General features: G+C 45.9%; 1 protein-coding gene across 1 annotated transcript in view; it reads left to right on the top strand.

The window, feature by feature from the left end:
• Positions 1-18232, top strand: part of PSMB7 (proteasome 20S subunit beta 7) — a 54465-nt gene that overhangs the window by 13837 nt on the left and 22396 nt on the right. Inside the window, exon 6 of the mRNA XM_045846034.1 lies at positions 12156-12214. Within this exon, the coding sequence (XP_045701990.1) occupies positions 12156-12214 (59 nt within the window). The remainder of the gene's footprint in view (positions 1-12155; positions 12215-18232) is intronic.

The following is an 18232-nucleotide window of genomic DNA, read 5'->3' as shown; positions in this document are numbered from 1 at the left end:
CCAGGCTTCACTGGGGAGCGGAGTGGATCAGACGCCTGATGGCGCGGCCCTTGGGCCGCTTCTGTCCTAAACCCTTTTTGTGGACGTGATGCCACCCGTCAGAGCGGCGTGCACCAGCGAGTGTTGTGAGATGCTTTGCTGATACAATTTTTGCAAGACGGTGGGGTGGTTGCTAGGACATTGAGGCTCAGGAAGGTATGCCGAGGCCGGCCGGCCAGGAGGTGCCTGATCTGGGGTGGGACCCCAGGCTCTGTTCCCCACTGGCTGTGTGACTGCCGTGAGTGCTGTGGGGCATGGGGTCCAGACCAAATGTGGTTTGGTTTATTCTAAAAAAATAGGGGGCCCCTTAGGTTTTATTTCTCTCTTAAGAGAATAATTTGTAAAGGACTGCAGGCGATCGAGTAGTGTGATTATTGAAAGCTAGGCAAGCTCCTTTGAGTTTTCTTTCCGATAAAGGGAAAAGATTATGGTTTTATTTTTTATAGACAAAATGTGGGTTCTTTTAATTCTCAGATTAATTAGCTTATTCTTTTAACTCGCCAGCTTTCCTTTATTAGGCGAACTGAAGTAGTGTCAGAAGAAGCTTGGGGACCATCTTTTGCTGTTAGTTTGGCAGTGTTCCTTGTAGCAGCATTGGCAGAGTGTGTAACATGTTTGTTTTGCTCACTTATTCACATGGAGAATTAATATGAATAACATTTCAAGCACGACATTCCTGGAAATGAGGCCCTTGGACAATTTAGGAGTTCTAACTTAAGGAAAAAACATTGGTATGCACCATTAGGGACGACTCGAGGTCACTGTCAGCCCTATTCAGGTAAAATTCGATCTCCAGATAATTAATGGGCGTACCTCTTAAGTCTCAATTTACAGAACCCCCCCTAGCGATTGAAAAGCTTGGGACAGAGTGCTCACCTTGTGGGCAAAAAATAGTCTTAGAACTGAGCTGGTAGATAAGGCCATCGGCAGGGAAATCAGGCCTTCCATTTTCTCTATATTTTTACACTGAGTGCAACCTTTGTGCAGGTGTTTTGATAATCTCCACGTGACTTGATTTTGAAAATTTTCCTGCATTGGAAAAAATTAGTGCGCTGCAAGATGGCAAATATTTTTTCCACATTCATTTTCAGCACTCGGATCAGGTTTGAGCCCTGCAGCACTGTACATAGTTCATAGGCCCCCATCAGTGCCTTCTTGGAGGGCATGGGCCCTCGTGGCTCCAGCGTGTGTCAAGCGCTGTGTGGTCTTCTGTGAATTGGTGGTTGGGGGAACTGTCCCCTGGAAATGGGCAAGGGTTGGGGGGATGCCGTGTGTCAGAATCTTTGTATGCAGCACAGAGTAGAGTGGGGGGCATGGTGTTTTGATAATTTTAGTGCTGACACATTCTGTGTGTGACGTTCAGTATACTAAGATTTCTCGGGCAGTTTTTCCTGCTTTGATTAGTTTAAGTAAGATGCATTTCAGAAGATCTAAAATGTGCAATGCATGGACATTTATATTTTAGAACTTACGCTGCTTTGGAATGCCAGGAATTAAACAACGGGGAACCAAAAGCCCATGAAAGTTGACTTACGCATCTTGATTCCTGGTTGCTGCAAAGGTGGTACTAAGCCAACAGATGGTGCCGTTTTGTTAGGAAATGAGAAGGTGTTTACTTCTAAAATTCCTCATGTTGCAGACAGGGAATGTGATATGGCCAGCCCTTGCATTTCTTAATCTGTTCTCATTAGAGTGGACTTGGTTCTTGATTCTGCATAAAACGTGTTGAATATCTATTGTAGGTAAAATGGAGAGGTGTCGAATTAATGTGGAGGGTGCTGCTCTTCCTGCTTTTTCTGCTCTGACATTTTGCCATGAGATCTTTTCTGACTTGAATTCAGTCCTTAGTCTACAACCAAGTAAAAGCCCTTGCCAGTATGTTTCAGAACAGGTAAATGCAGTGCTGATAATTTTAAGTCCTCTGTTTTTATGCCCCACTTTAGAGAGGGGAAGGTAACTAATTCATCTTAATGAATTGGCCTTGGTACAGAGAAGTGCCTTTATACTCTCATAACCTAAGGCTTGATGGCCTTTTACTTTCTTGTTGGACAGACAAGTGGACAGTCATTTCATGCATCAGAAGACTTTTCATTGCACAGTTCTTAGACCTAGGGATTTAGGGACTTAGACAGGGCCATCAGCCCTGTCTGCCTTTCCGACATGTGTGACTTTGTGTAGGTTCCTTCACCTCTCTGAACTTCATTTTCCCCCATCTATAAAATGGAGGTAATATCATCTAGTCCACAGACTAATTAAGTGAGAAAATACATGTGACAGGACTTCACACAGTTTTTTCAGTTGGTAGGATTTCTTATTGTTTGGACACAGGCTCTATGGATAAAATAAACCTTTATGCATGATTAAGACTAGGTGTGTTTTATAAATTATTATCCATGGCCCTTTGCCCTTGAGTGTTCTGAGAGACATGAAAACTTGGAAAAAGACCTGCAGAGTGGAATAAGCGTGCAATTTGGGAAGTTATTTTGGAATGTGGACCAGAGTAAAGGACATCTTTGCAAGATCCGTCGGCTCAGACCACTGTGAGCTCCTGCAGCGGGAGGGGGACGGGGAGGATTCGCCCAGCACCCAGCAGAGCGCCTGCCGAGTGAGGGCCGCCCGTTCCTGGCAGGGCCTGTGAGCTGGGAGAGGCGTACTTTAAGGTAATTTTCATCCTCCATCTTGGCCCCTAAACGTTGGGTTAGGTGACTCCTCTGTTTAAAGGAGAACAGTTTTCTGTCCCCATACCTTGTGATTTCATTCATTACATTAATAAAGTTAAGCCTTTCACATTTTAGGCCCGGGTGCCCCAATCATTAGCCTTTTTCTTAAGAAAAAGTGTTTACACCCTGTCAGGCCAGGGACACGTTGCACTTGCAGTGATAAGGGAAATCCCTGTTCCCGTCAAGTGGTGTTTTCAGCTATTCACTCGGAGTAAAATTTAACTCCTTTTTGACTACATTGGGTTTTGAAAAGGAGCTGCCTTTTTTGAAAAATTAATTTTTGAGTGTGAATGTTGGGTGCTTTAAAAATCTATTTCTGAGTATATTAAATGGACTTTTTTTAATTTGTTGGGAACAAACAATAGACTCTGACACCGAGGTGTGTGTGCTGATGAAAAGGAAGCATTCTTCCCCCTCACGAGGGTTTCAATGTAATACGCGGTGCTTACTCAGGAGTGAAAACATCAAATTAAACTGTTTATGCTGACAAAGGACAAATCTGGATTTCAGCAACCCATGCAAGATTGTCTGATTGCCAGGCCTGCCTCGCCTGGAAGCTTTTGGCCACGACTTGTAATGAAACGCATGCATACAATTAAGCCACTCGGAGTGGGTGTCTGAGCCTTCCCCAGCCGTGAGAGGTTCTCCACTGCTCTCTAGTGGCCGAACGTGGTCCCCTGGCACCGACATTGTTTTATGTTCACAAATCAGCTCTTCACACATTGGTAGTGCTGGCCTCCAGAGTGAGCGCTGACACCGGGAGACCGAGCCCTGGTGTCGGAGACAGGATCGGAGTGAAAAATGATCCCAACCGAAGAGGCTGTAGAAAGCACCAGATTTTACCGAGGACGAGTGGCCAGTGGACTGACAATGAGCAAGTGTGAGTAAGCACTCTGTCAGGGAGAGCTGACACTGATGGATTAGGAAGTTCTGCGTGTCTCTTTTTATCTCTGCATACATCTTACACCTTGGCAGGCCACAGGGCCAAGCAGGTCCTTGGGTGCTTACAGCGGACCTCCTGCTTAGTAGGAGGAGCAGCTTTTGTCCTGAAAATATCTGGTTGAATTGATTTGGGGAAAAGCAGTAGAAACCCCTTTCCTGCTGGTTCTCAGAACTTCATGACGTTGAGAGAAGAGATTTTGAAGACCTCTGTTTCTTTAAAAAAATATTTATTTTTAGACAGAGGGGAAGTGAGGGAGAAAAAAAGGGAGAGAAACATTAGTATGTGGTTGCCTCTCACACACCCCACATGAGGGAACCTGGTCTGCAACCCAGGCATGCACCCCGACTGGGAATTGAACCGGTGACCCTTTGGTTCACAGGCCAGCACTCAATCCACTGAGCCACACCAGCTGGGGCGAAGACCTCCATTTTCATTAAAGCTGCCAGTCCTGGGACTTGTTGAGAACGACTGTATAAGGTAGCTCTTGGAGGACGGGGACCTTCGAGTAATTACAGCAGCTGGCTTTTATTGAGCTTTTACTATGTGCCAGGTATTCTGCTCTACACACGTCGTCTCATTCAAGTCTCTCCAGCCAACCTGTGAGGAAGAGGCATTCTGTCTTCATCCCTTTTGTGCAGGGGAGGGAGCTAGGTGGGCGGTAGGGCTGCTGCGCGCATGGTTCCAGGCCAGCATTCACATTGTGCTCGATGTGACGGCGCTTCTGGAGCAGCTTGTCGGCCTCGCAGGGCTGGGGCCTCAGTGGCGTGCTGGGGGAGCCGTGAGGAGGTGGGGGAGCTGCGCCGCTGCCCGTGCATCTCTGTGGTCCCAGAGCCCGCTGCCCAGCGGGCACCCGGTGTGCTCTGTTTGAAGGGAGGAGTCCGGAGTTGCCCTTCTGAAAGGTGCACGAGCTTACGAGACACAAGACGTAGGTTTGACTCTCTTGACTCCCCTTCTTATTGACTGTATTGCCTTTAAACTAGCAGAGCCTCAGTTTCCTTGTCCGTGCAATGGGGAAGTGCCTACATCAGGGTCTGGGACCTAAAATGCCCTCAATAAACCTTCCCGTGCTCTGTCTGGGAGGTTGTGAGATTTCCACATGCCGGCTTTCGGGCCCTTCCTGGAGTCTGACTTAGAGCAGCGGGTTTTGGAGCATCATTTCCGTCTTCGTTGTGTCTTCAGCGTGTCTAATAACAGAGTTTCTGGGATTGCTGTTTGGTTTAGTACTTTAATGAATTCCATAAAAATAACATTTCACGTTTTAAAACTACTGTCTGTCCTCAAGCCACATTAATGTAGGTGTTTGTAACTATATAGAGCAAGTAAAAGCAACATTTTGGATAGTAAAGACTAATTTAAAATCCCTGAGTAGGGCTATCTTATTTTTTTATTAAATAAAAATTTTATTGTATTTTTTTCATTAGCATTTGTCCCCCTTATACCCTCACCCCCCTGAAAGGAGGTAATTTAAAAAAAGACTCAGAGCAGACAGACTCTTGAGTGGTATCGCTGAACAGTTGAGTGACATCTGTTTAATCATTCAAAACATTTAACTAAGATCCCAGTCTTGTTTGAATTTCCAAGCAAAAATACACAAATTAACTATATCCAGATTTGTGGCAGTTGTTCTGCTGAAATTTGAAGAAAAGCAAGTTAGATAGCATGCTTTTTTGGGGCAGGGAGCTAAGAAAATATAGGTGCTTTTATGCTTACTTGCAAATCTTGATTTTTAAACTTCTGACTTTGCTATTTAAGAGGCAACAGGGTGGAGTGGAAAGAATGTCGGACACTTTAAATGCAGATGACCTCGGTGCTGATTCCCAGCTCTGCCAACCACCGGCTGTGTGGTCTGGGCAGCTTCCTTGCCTCCGAGCCGAGGGTTCGTCCCCGCCTTGTGTGCAACAGGACTGCTGCTACCTGCCGTGTTTGAAGAGCAGGCAGAACTGATAAGACTGCTTTGAAATTTCTCCCCCGCCACGTGTGGTATGTTTGTGTGGTCCTCTTAGCAGTTTGTTGGCCACCGAGTGGACTTGTAGGTAGGTGGGATTTGGCACGGCACTGACGTGCTCAGAGGACTTCATTATTAGGGTGATTTTTTCCTCTAAGACCATCCTACGGAAGGACGCTGGTAGAAAGACATGGCATATTTATTTGTTTGTGATGATTGATGACTGTCGTTACTTGGGACTATTGACTCCTGCGTGGATTGACCTTCAGGCCCCTGTACACAGATTTCAGGAGTGAGCTGCACGCCGCTGCTGGTCCGCAGCAAGACTGTGACAGCTGGTAAGGGCTCGGTCTTTGTGCTTCTCTGGCTCCCCATGCCTCCACAATGTTGAATTCTTATTTTCTCCAAGCTTATAGCCACAAAAAGTTGTAACTAATGTGTAGTTTTTGAAGAAAAATAAGAAAGTAATTTTTAAAAAGTAAGCAAAAAGAAAATAGCACCACCCAGAAATAAGCATAATATTTTGATTTATGTTCTTCCAGATTTGTATAATATGTATTATATATGCATATCTGTTAATATTCTTTGGAACATGTTTTTTTCCTCACTAAGTATTAGATCATGGACACCCTTCCATTGCCAAGAAATATTCTCATGTTTAATGAATACATACAGAGAATTTTATTGTTGATGCCTAATTTGGGTGCCTATCCATTAATTTCTTCAGACTAACTCTCAGCAATAGAATTGCTGTTGGGCAGTGTGTATAACTTTGTGCTTCCTGATTTCTGCTTCTGAGTTGCCCGTTAGAAAAGATCTATTCATTTGCTTCCACTTCACTACACCTTTGTCAGCAGTGGGTATTATTCTTTTTCATCTTTGCTAACCTAAAAGGCAGAAAAAGGTTAATTTCAAATTGTATTTCCTTGATTGCTAGTGAAGGTGAACAGTGCTTCTAAATGTGTACAGGCTTCCCCTCCCCTCCCTCCCTCCCCTCCCCCTCCCTCCCCTCCCCTCCCCCCTCCCTCCCCTCCCCTCCCCTCCCCTTCCCCTCCCCTCCCCTCCCCTTCTTTGCTGGGGTGCTGGTGTTCTTTTTTGTGAGCTCTTTTCATTTCTGTTAATGTCTTGTGTGCTGCTCATTTTTCTGAGTTTCAGGGCTTATATTTTAGATTGTTTATACAAGTTACTCTCTCTTTTTAAGTCAGTGTCCTGTTATCAATAGGAACAGATATTTCATTTTAAAAAGATTGGCTGGAGATCTGACCCCTTGTGCCATTTGTGCCTGGGACCCCCTCCTCCTGGAGGTCAGCGGTGTGGGTGACCCGCAGTGTCATCTTGAAGACCTGTGGGGGAGGCAGTCCCTGGTAGTCAGAGGTGGGGAGCAGACTGCGCTTTCCGGCCCCCACAGAGGCACCTGTTAAAGGAGGGGTTCCGTAGTGAGCACCCAGCAGGGCAGCCAGGGCAGGGCGGTGCCCTCCTGGGTGACCGCATTGGAGTGTGGGCAGAGCAGTTCCTGGCCGGCGGATGAGAGAGGGCTGCGCTGAGTGTCCTCCCCCCATCGCTGTCTCTTCACACACGGCCTGGCTGCTGGGAGGCTTGGCGCTGGGTGGCTTGGGAGCTGGGGAGTGGCTGAGCCCAGTGGGTGGGTGTGGGTCTCGTGGGTGAGCTTGGGGGAGGACAGTGGATGCAGGGGGTAAGTCAGTGGATAACTAGGTAGTCGTAAACAGTGTCTTGCACAATCATCTCTGAATTCTGGTCACTGAATTGCACCTTGTTTTTCTGCTTTAAAGAGCTTTGTTCTGGAAGCCACACTGGCCACTCAGTAACTGTGGGTGGGCTGAAAAAGGCAGCCTTGGTGGAGGTTGCTAAGGAGCAGCTACATGGAAACTACTGATGAGACAGAGAGCTTTGGTAATAAAATGCAGAAATCCAAGGAGAGCATTTCACTCCTATGATATCATGGAGATTTGGACCAGACTAGGATATATAATAGGACATGGCTGTGTGGGTTTAAAGCCTTTCTTTTTTGAAAATTGAATTTGCTTTACATTTGAGTTTGTCTTACATTCATCCCAGTGTGGTAAATTAGGCAATAAGTGTTCTCTGAGACTTTATCAGCGCATTTACTGCCGTCATCTGCTCCTGGGGGCCAGCGCGGAGTTTCCCCGGCTCCTCCATTTGGACGTTGCGCTCAGACGAGCCCAGCTTAATCCCACACATCCGGTTGAGTGCTCGCTGTGTGCCAGACACGGCGTGGCGTGGGGCGCAGATGTGACAGGATGGGCACGTGCCAGAGAGGAAGGGGCTGAGCCCTCGTGTGCATGTGGTGGTCAAGGGCGGCTTCTGGGAGGAGGCAGTCTCTCCACTGAGGTTTGAAGGCTAAGTAGGAGTTCCGTGGACCGTCAAGGGGCAAAGGGACTACCACCTGCCAGGGTGGGGTCGACTTGAAATGGTATGAGCATTTAAGAAATTACTGTCAGTTGCGTGCTGGTGGGGTGTCAAGTGTGTGTGTATTGGGTGGAAGGGGGGCCCAGGGAGACAGAGACCTGGTTGTGGAAGGTCCTGCGTGTCTGCTCTGAACTATTGTGGCGTGTAGAGCTTTCTGTATGAGAGAGTGATGTAGGGTCACACCTGAGACAGAATCCTGCCCTGTGCTTATTAGCTAGCTCTGTCATCTGAAACAAGAAGCTTTGTCACTTCACTAGGTTGCTGTGAGGGTGACTGAATGACATGTGATGCGCAGCACGTGTGACGTAGGTGCTCAACAAGATGCTTCTTCTTTTCCCTTGGCCGCCTTCTCCTCCTGGAAGTTCTTTGTGGGCAGGCTCCGCACCCCCGCCCTTGGAGCTCATCTTACATTGGCCAGAAGCATAGCCCTTTGATACGAGATTTTTTCACCTGACACGCCTCTTGTGTGAAGCAGGGGTCCCTGTGCTGTGTATGCTGCCCCCTGGCTTTTTTGTTCATTTATAATGGGAAACCAAATAGTCGTGACTAATTGATTTTGGAATAGAAAATAAGGGTAAATGTTCCTTCAAAGGATTTTTGCCTTAGTGTTTGGTATAAAAGTGCCAGGTTAGGTAGGTTGGTGCTGAGATAATGGGATGTCTTAGAGCATTGTTATGGTTTATGGGGAAAATGGGATGTAAGTATTTAAACATTTGGTCGTTCACATGGCTGCTGTGCTGGTATGGCATCTGTCTGATGCTTTATTGTACACATGTGGTTTTAAGAGGTGTTGAAACAAAATCTAGGAAACCTGAATGAAATTATTAAAGAAGACTGGTCTCATTGATTTTACCCCGCCCCCAATTTTATTTCTTTATTTTTAGAGAGAGGAAGAAGGGAGGGACGAAAAGAAGGAGGCAAACATCGATCCGTTGCCTCTCGCACACCCAGGCATGTGCCTTAAATGGGAATCAAACCTGGGGCCTTTCGGTTCGGTTCCCAGGCTGGCGCTCGGTCCACTGAGCCACACCAGCCGGGGTGCCATCGTTTTTTCTCAACGGCCAACTCCTTGCTCTTCTCCCAGGTTGCATTGCCTTGACATGATGTGGAAATTTGCATCTTTTTCTCTTAGCACTTGGGGCAGTTGCAGTCCTATTTGAAATGCTGACTTCAGTTTTCCAAATAGCAGGCGCACATTCAGAGTTTCCTAGAAGCCCGTTGACAGAAAGTCAGTTGTCCTCGCACTTCTGTGTGTTTCTGAAAAGGGGGCGCCAAAGTCCTCTTTTACTAAAAAGCTGGGAGCAGAAGCTCATTTGCAAGTGATTTAGAAATTGTTTTTTATGTTGATTTTCTCTTTATTTTCGAGTTTATTTGGAGCGCCCTCATCCTTGATCTCAGGGAGAAGCAGAGTCAGGCAGTTTAGCAAGCTCCTGCTTCCCCCAAAACTGTGTGTGTGTGTGTGTGTGTGTGTGTGTGTGTGTGTGTGGCGCACACTATAAAGGGGGAAGCAACAATACAGTGTGATAAGGACCTGCGTCTGTTCTGTTTACCTCTTCTGTACCCCACAGCTCTTAAAGATCACTCTCTGACCGTGTGAACAGCATCCTCACACTGGATAGACACTTTTTGTTCTGAGAGTGTGTGTGTGTGTATGTGTGTGTGTGTGTGTGTGTGTGTTTATTTGTTTTAAAAGTTTAGAGTAAATATGTAATTTCCACTTATAGAAATGTTGTCTGTGGCGTTGTTTCTAAGTGGGAAAAATGTTTTTGATAAAGAAGAGTTAGTCCATTGGGTGGGAAGTATTGTTCATTTCTTGAAATGGTGGCTGGAGCTAAGCAGAAGGAAGTAGATGTGCCCAGGAAGAGTCAGAGTAAGACTCATTTATTTACTGTGAAACTGCCAAAGAAAGGATGGCAAAGGAGAAGGAATAGGGTTAGCAAATTTTAAGGAAGAGTGCCTTTAAGGTGAGCTTGGTTTTACCTCTTACCCTTTTACAATAATTGATTCCAGTTTTCCACAAAGCTGTTATGTTAGCTCTTAGGTAGCTACCCGCCTTCCCTAACCCTTTCTCGTGTTTATTTCGGGCCTCTGGTGCAGTTACCCTCTTCCTTCCCAGAGACATTCTTGGCCCACGTTGGAAGAGGCAAGCCTGCTGTTGTGTGCTCTGTAGGAGCATTTGTATCTAGGAGTATTTTTTTCTCAGATTCCGTATTTGCAATTTCCTTGTTTCTTCATGACAGCTGTCCTTTGTCTTCCGTATAAAACCAGCTTTTTTTTACTACCAAGTCTGAGAAGGGTTCTCACCTGTGCCTTAAAGCAGACACTTAGATTACTTTTCCCCCTTAATCCCTGAATCTCAGATAAACATGTCCGTCGCAAAATAATAACAGACGTTACTCTATTTCCAGATTTTCAAGGACACGTTTGCTATGAAATGAAGAGGTTTGGTTTTGGTGAATTTCCTGTTGCGCATCAGCTGGTTTTATTTGTGTGTACCAGCTTAATATCTCTTTAATTTCTGTCCTTTCCAGGCAGATTTTAATATTCCTTTAGATACCCCCCTTTTTTTTAAGGAGAAAAAATCCTGAGAGGGGAAGTGGGGTTGCCTTTTGCTCCCAAAGCCTAAATGAATAGTCATTGCCTGTAATGCCGGCCCGCACGGACGCTTCCCACTGCTTTAGATGTGGTGCGCCCGGCGCTGTGAAGGTAATGATCCTCAGCCGCAGCAATATTCCGTAACAGGGGTATCTGTCATATTCATTGGGATTACCATGTTCATTGATTTGTGTCTGTAAATCTGCTGTTTCTACCCTTTAAATTTGATCTATAATTGGACCTCCTTAAATGGTTCAGATAAGGCAGTCTGTATTTTCTCAATGCAGCGTTGCTGTCAGCTTCTCCTTTTTCATTATACATTCAGCAGACTTGATAAAATCAGCAGGACACCTCATTTGAAACTGTTTAATCGCTGCCTTTTTCCTTTGCTAAACCATTGAGGTGGTCAAGCGATGTACACAAATCATTTTAAATAGAAAATATGGTTTTCTCTGTGACCCAGCTAAATAGATAGTGTTATGCAAAACAAGTTAAAAAGTAATAAATGCCAAAAAAATCTTCTAATTGGAGTAAAAAATTGTGGGCAACTTCATCTTCTCTCCAAAAGTAGAGTGTCCTGAAATATTGCCAGGGCTGTAAAGACAAGATGATGGTTTTCTAAAGATTCTCTGGTTTGCAAACAAAGCAAGTTTAATTTAAAATTTCAAATAGCGCTGTGCTGCCTGTATATCTGTTAGAAGGGGGCCTGTACACATTTGTAGTGCCTTTGCACCCCACTTTTGTAGGGAGAAATTTGCTATTTGTTAATGTCTATACCGTATAACCTTTCAGCCATTTGCTATTGTGATAATAAATTTTTGTTTCTTTGTCTGTCATTTTGTCTACTCAGCTGTTAGTCTTCAAAGTACAAACTAAAAATAATAGCTCCAAATAAATGCCACATAATAAAGTGTTTTACAGTTGTAGCTGGAATCACCTGGTGGCTGCAGTGCGTAGTCCTATTACCATTGCTGGTGCGGGAGTTTCCTCCCTGCGTGTCAAGGTGACTCTGCCAGGGCCAGCTCATTAAAACAATCTATTCTTTCTGACTGGCTTGGTACTCAGCGCTCTGCCCAGCAGCCTGCCCAGGCACAGTTGTGGATGGAGCACGAGCCTCACAGCACAGGATGTGTGAAATTATGTGGCATTCACTTTTTTGGAAAAAAAAAATACAAATTCTCTATAAACTCATTTTCCTGCTTCAGCATTTCATTGTAAATAATTCACCGTTACTCCCGTCAGTGGTAGAAGCAGGGCCAGGCGCAGGTTTCCCCGAGATGGTGGTAAGCGGGACTGCGGGCTTTTGAAGAGCAGTGTTTACCTGGTTTATGTGGCCCTATAGGATTAATATTTACACTGTACTTGAATGTGACATTGGGCATGTTTTGCCATTGTTGCTGCCCTGAGGTAAACTTGAGAAGCTGGGAGTTGGTAAACACACTAAAAATGCATGTTTTTCTTACAGGTTCTGGCTCCTTGGCAGCAATGGCTGTGTTTGAAGATAAGTTTAGGCCAGATATGGAGGTATGTGAGTCTCTGCAGCTTTCTCCCTTCACGTATTTTTCCAGTTGTATGTCGGACACTTGCAAATTGCCGATTTCGCCAAAGCTTGTGCGGCGCTGTCGTTAGTTGGAATGCTATTTGGCACAGACACGGTGTCTGCCGAGAAGACCGGTGCTCCGGGAGGGCCTCACTTTGGAGCGGCCTGCCGTGCCCTCTCTCGGGCTTGAGGGGCAGCCCTTTCTGGCTCTTTGCTCTGGCCATTGGGCTACTTAGGAGTTTTCTTGGCCGTAAATGCTGCTGCAATGCCAAACGTTTTCTTGTGCACTGAGCTTTGTGTCACGATATCTTGGAATGACAGGTTTTTTCCTGCCTCACTAGGAATGTAGTGTATGTACGTAGTGAGTGTATGTCTTTGTGTGTCACACAGACCCGGCCTGAAAATGGGGGGCTGTGAAAGTCCCTGCACACTGTTCTGTATCGGCGTCCGGCGGGCGGCAGGAGGCGGGAGCGAGGCCGCGTGTGCAGCGGACTGTTGTCGGAGGGTGACGGTCTAGTGTCTCAGGCACGTGTATAAACACAGACTTCTGTCCTGCTTGCTTTGGTGCTGAGGGAGGGTGGTGTCTTCTGAATGACATTCCACCCAAGTCTGCTTTAATGATAGAGGTTCCCCCGTTAAGCAGCTCCCTACCCCCAAATCTCCAAGGACAAGCCCACAAGCCTTCCACTGTCATTGTCTTAGGAGTGTGCAGCGTGCATGGCACTTCACGGAGCCACACTGTCCCTCCAGGCCGCCGTCCCAGCGTGTGGGCACAGGGTCCCGAAGCCAGCCCTCATCACCTGCTCTTGGTTTTTTGATAGATGTTAATTTTTGATGAGGAGTAGCCACTCGTTTTCAACAATTAGTAGGCTGTTTATGAGTGGTTTACCCTGTTTTTTAATATGTAGGTTTGTGTCTTCGTAGTGTTGTCTTGTTTAGATACCGAAGGATGTCTCTGTGAATTAGTTTCTGACAGCATCCTTGGAGAGGGTTGCATATTTAGAAATGTCTGTTCACCGTCATTGGGGCACCAAGTGTCATTGGAGCCTAACGCTCCTCTGCCCTTTAGGTTTGGGCCGAGTGCTGTGAGAGCCAGAGAATGTAGGGTTATGGGTGCTGCTCAGCCAGCACAGGGGTCTCCTGCTAGGAGCCACATCGCCCTTGGTACGTGGGGGTAGCACACATAAGGAACTTGGTTGCAGATGGCTGGATTTCTTCCGTCCTAGACATCTGTGGGAATACAAACACCTGACTGACGACAGGGCTCAGCTAGGTGTTCTGTGCCACAAACAGTAGTGCTTTGCTCCAGTTAAGAGTAGTAAACGGGTCCAGGCATCAACTGTAAATGAGATTAGGATTGTGTTCTCATTTCTCAGTGTGAAAATTTGTTCCCATATCAGCATTGTTTTTTGTTTGGGGTTTTTAAATACAGAGAAAAAAGAAGATGTACTAGGTCACATAAAAAGAAAAAGGAAAAAAAAAGGTCTCCCAGTCTGTAACCAAAGGAGAGGAGTTCCCGAGGCTCCACAACCCAGAGGAATAATGAAGGCGGGGAACTGCTTCAGTGATGGCAGGCCCTCCTCCAAGCCACATTAATCTTTTCACATTTTCTTGAAAGCTTTGTCTATTTCCAATTGATTGGGACCTCCATATGTTAAAGAAGAATGGGAATCGCAGAAAACGTTGAAGCTATGGGGTGTATTAAAAGTGACTTAACACTCTGCTGAAGTAATTTTACATTGTTTGTTTAGAGTTTGGATCTGAAATTATTCAAAGGCCATGAATTTAATATTGATTTGATTTGGGGAAGTGAAGGGAATGTGACCATCCCTTCAGTAACTCTTCTGATATTACCAGTCTGAAGCCTGTGTTCCCTATCAGTTTTTATTTGTAACTCAGAGTACTTAATATTCTGAATTAGCTGTGAGACTTTAGAACAGGTTGACCAAATTCCCAATTCAGGTGATTACTCAAATTGATACTTTCAGGTAACTTTATTCTCTGAGGTGATTGAAATTTGAAGCAGATAGACAATCAACAAAATCACTTCTATTAAGGCAGGGGTAGCCCCTCCTTCTGCAGCGGAGTGAGTTTAAAAGTAAGTAGCAGGCAAGTAATAGCATATAACAACTGTCAGTAGACAGTACTTTGGAAGACACGTTGGTAGGTGCTAAAAAGGTTTATTGTGGCGACCAGACAGCCCACTGCTGGCCGCCCTGCTTTCTCCTGGGAAGAGGAAATGACTCAGTCTCCGTGGAAGGCCGGGACTGTCTGGCAAAGTTGTGAGGACACTGTCCTAGTGACTTGCTTGCTGTGAAAGAGGATCTGGCCAAGGTGTCTTTTGGGGTTCTGCATTTGCACGGAAATCGGGGAGACATTTTTGATTTTAAATTTCTGAACTTTTTATCTTCTGTCTTTCCAGAAGGCTGTTTTTCTGTGGCAAGAAACCCTCCCTAACTAGGAAAGTCTATTTTGAGACTGCAGGGTTGGGTGACTACATCTGCTCATGCCCTCTCCGCAGGGGGAAGGATTCTGGACATGCCTCAGACAGGAATCCGGGAGAGCGGCGCTGCCTCCCCCGTCCCGCAGGAGAGCAGGGCAGTGACGTCTGCACACTGCGGAGAGCTGTGTTGGGGGGCACTTCTAGCCTGTCGTAATCATGAACGACAGGCCAGACACTTTCAGGCCATGCTCCTGAAGCAAACTCCTGGCCGTGTGTGTTGTTAGAGCAGATGAGTTAGAGGAAGACTGTAGTTGTGTGTGTGTGTGTGTGTTTTGGTTTCCTTTTTTTTTTTTTTGAACTATTACAAATCCGTGCCTGGGACGGTGCTGGGCCTAGATTATAGCACTGATGGAGTGAGAGTCCCTCCCTCCTGAAAAACCTTGAACACTTGCTCATGGTGTTCAGCTGCGCTGTCTGGCACGGGAGCCACCGGCCTCGTGTGGCTGCTCAGCACTTGAGCGTGGCCAGTCAGAATCCAGAGGGGCTGTAAACAGAAGCCACCGGATTTCAGAGACTTAGTACAAAAACATTTTTTTCCATCTCAAGAATATTTATATTTACTGCATGTTAAATACAATACCATTTTATATTGGGTTATATAGAAATACTAAAATGTCACCCAATTTTACTTTTTAACGTAGCTAGGAGAATGTATTTCTGTGGGCGGGGCTAGTCCAGCTGCCTTTCTTGAGCGTGTTGTTTGCACACCACACTTAAGGTTTCTGCCATACCTAGAGCACCTGCACTTTTTTTGGAAAAAAAAATTAAATTAATTCACTATTATAAATTGAGACATCATTTACATATAATAAAATGCAGTTGGATAGGTTTGGGATTTGTTGCTGAGTAACCTGGGCGCAAACAAAGCTGCAGGCGTGTCCCTCGGCGCAGGCTGCCCGCCCCTGTGCAGCCGCCCCCCTGCACCCCTTCCCCACAGCCGCTTCAGTTCGTCCTTTTAGTTTACATTTGTGTTTAAGAATACATTTATGTGTATGAAATCCTGGTGCTCTGGCTATATTTTTTTCCAAGGCCTGTGGAACAAATCCATACTATCGATACAAGTGACAGCGTGCTCACGTGGCACCATCACGGGCAGCTCGGGCGTGTGAGTGGATGTCACACCCCGCTTCAGCCCCCCTCGCCTCCCCTGCTCCTTGGGCGTACCGTGTTCTTGCTGATGAGTCCTCGCTGCTGGCGTCTGCCTGCAGTGCCCTCTGTTGCTTCCTCGTTTCCTTGCGTCCCATGGTTTTATGGCTGTTTTCAGAGACACCCCCCGTTCCCCACTAGCCTTTGAGAGAGGGAGATCTTTGAGGGCAGGGGCCTTGGAGTCCCCTCTGGTTTTCAGCCCCTGGTGTTGAGGAGGTGTTGGCTGAGTTGAGACAGGGTGACCCTGAGCTAAAGTAAAATCTGAGTCATCAGAAACCACCTGGGAAATGGAGGGACTTTCTTCCCGTCTGGAAAGTGTTAATATTTTTTTTTTTTGAGATAACAGAGGAAGATAACTAGTACTCTTTTCAAATAATACACAGGATTGAGGTAGAGTCCACAGGCAAACATCCCATTAAGTACACAGGCAGAGAGAAGATGGGGCAAAAGGCAAATGCTCACTGGGAAATATGGGCCACAAAGCAGAACAGTTGAGCCCAGCAGGGATTCAGAAATGCGCAAGACTGGCCTCTGCTGTTTGCAGTCGTCTGAGCCAGGTCCTCCTCCAGGTAAAAGCCCTCCCTGGTGTGTGGTTTCAGAGAAACTGCCAGCCAATCATGTGAGTTTAAGACATTAAAAATCTTTAAAAATCCTCACCCAGTTATGGCCCTGATACTGCCTTTAGTGGTCTTGTAATTTTCATGTTCTTGTTTTTCTCTTTGCTGTTAGCCTGCAAGTCCTCCTAGCATAGTAACTGGTACATAGTAGGTATTCAGCCTACTATGTGGTTGAATGAGTGGATAAGAAGGTATCAAAAGCAACTGTACTTAGTATGATAGATAGTTCCCAATTTGATAACTTCACCTTTAGTGTTCATAGTACTTAGCAGTGATACAAATGAAGCCATAAAGTATGTATTACTTATTGGTGATAAATCTCACGCTTTATTTTTATCTGCAAAGGTGCTTATTCAGTCATTGCACCTATGTATCAGCAGAATAGTGCATTTTGAAATGTGAAAATTGACCTAATGACAGCTGGTCAGTTAGAGGCGTTTTGTTTTGTTTTGGTGGTGGTGCGTTACACGGAGCCGTTGCCCAGGTCTCTCTCTCTGTTGTTCAGGCTGGTGCAGCAGCTGAGCCCCGGGTTCTGGGTATGACCCACAGGCTAGCTGGACAGAAAGCTAGTGCAGTGGGAGGCCCACCCTGTGGCCTTTGAGTCCACTTTCCAGTTAAGTATAAGAAATTTGACCATTGCACTTGGAATATAGTGTTAGCTCCATAGGAGTATGTATCTTGAAAATTGCTAAAAGTGCTGAAATTAAAACAGATTATATTCTAGGGTGGGGAGGGAATTAAGAAAATGAATCCGATAACAGGTTTTCCATCCACCTTGGGGTTTCCCTTCCATCCCGTTTCTTTGTAAGAAGGAATGTTTTCATTTGGCCCAGTGAGAAATTTAAACTCTTAAAGGTTATAATTCATTAAAATGGGTAGAAGATTAATATTTAGTCTGTCAAGATCAATACCGTTCCCGCTTTGCGCTAATTGCCAGACTCGCGCGCGGGGGCCGCTGAAGGGCAGTGGTGTGCGGCAGGACCCTCACGTCGCAGGGAGACGGTTCAAAGGCAGGCTGTCCTGCACCCTCTGGTATCGACTTGCAAATTAGCATCTGGAATCTAATTAAACAAGCTTAATGAAAGTAGCAGCTGAATGCTGCTGGAAAAGACAATCAGCTGCCCCCTCCTTCTCTGATACATATTCTGTACTATTGAAGTTGGTCACCAAACACATCATGTGAGCGCAGTTAAAAAAAAATTAGCATTTATTTGAAGAGTAGAAACTGTTTTCGTTCCGTTATGCGTTCGGCGCGCTCTGGCGTCCCACGAGAGCCATGCCACAGCAGACAGTGCACGGTATTTAAAAATCCATGACAGGCAATAACAGCAACTTGGAAAATTCTCTTGCTAGAATCTCAAGTTGAGAGCTGCCAAAAGCTGAGAGGATCAGATCTGCAGTGGCAGCTGCTGTGCCCTACAGTTAGAATTCTAGACTTTGAAGATGCTCAACTTAAAGAAACGAAGACTGCAGGCTTAGCCAATTTTTGCAGGTTTCTAGAGCTCTGGCTCTCTGCCTTTTGAAGATGAGTTGCTGAATCTTCTACCACTGCCTGAGGCGTGCTAACACCAGCAGGGTCTTTTTTCTCCCAGTCCTAGTGTGTCTTCAGTTTAAAGTAGCACATGCTTGGTGCCAACTGTTGTGGTCCTCTCCCTGGTCGCAGTACCGAGGGATGAGCTCTTACCCTGTACCCTTCAGAGAGAAGCTGTGAAGATAGGCGGTGACGTAGGCAAGTG

Source organism: Phyllostomus hastatus, unplaced genomic scaffold, assembly GCF_019186645.2.
Source record: "Phyllostomus hastatus isolate PE091 unplaced genomic scaffold, TTU_PhHast_1.1 phas_contig_495, whole genome shotgun sequence".
NCBI classification, from domain to species: Eukaryota; Metazoa; Chordata; class Mammalia; order Chiroptera; family Phyllostomidae; genus Phyllostomus; species Phyllostomus hastatus.
This window is presented reverse-complemented; position numbering and strand designations above follow the sequence as displayed.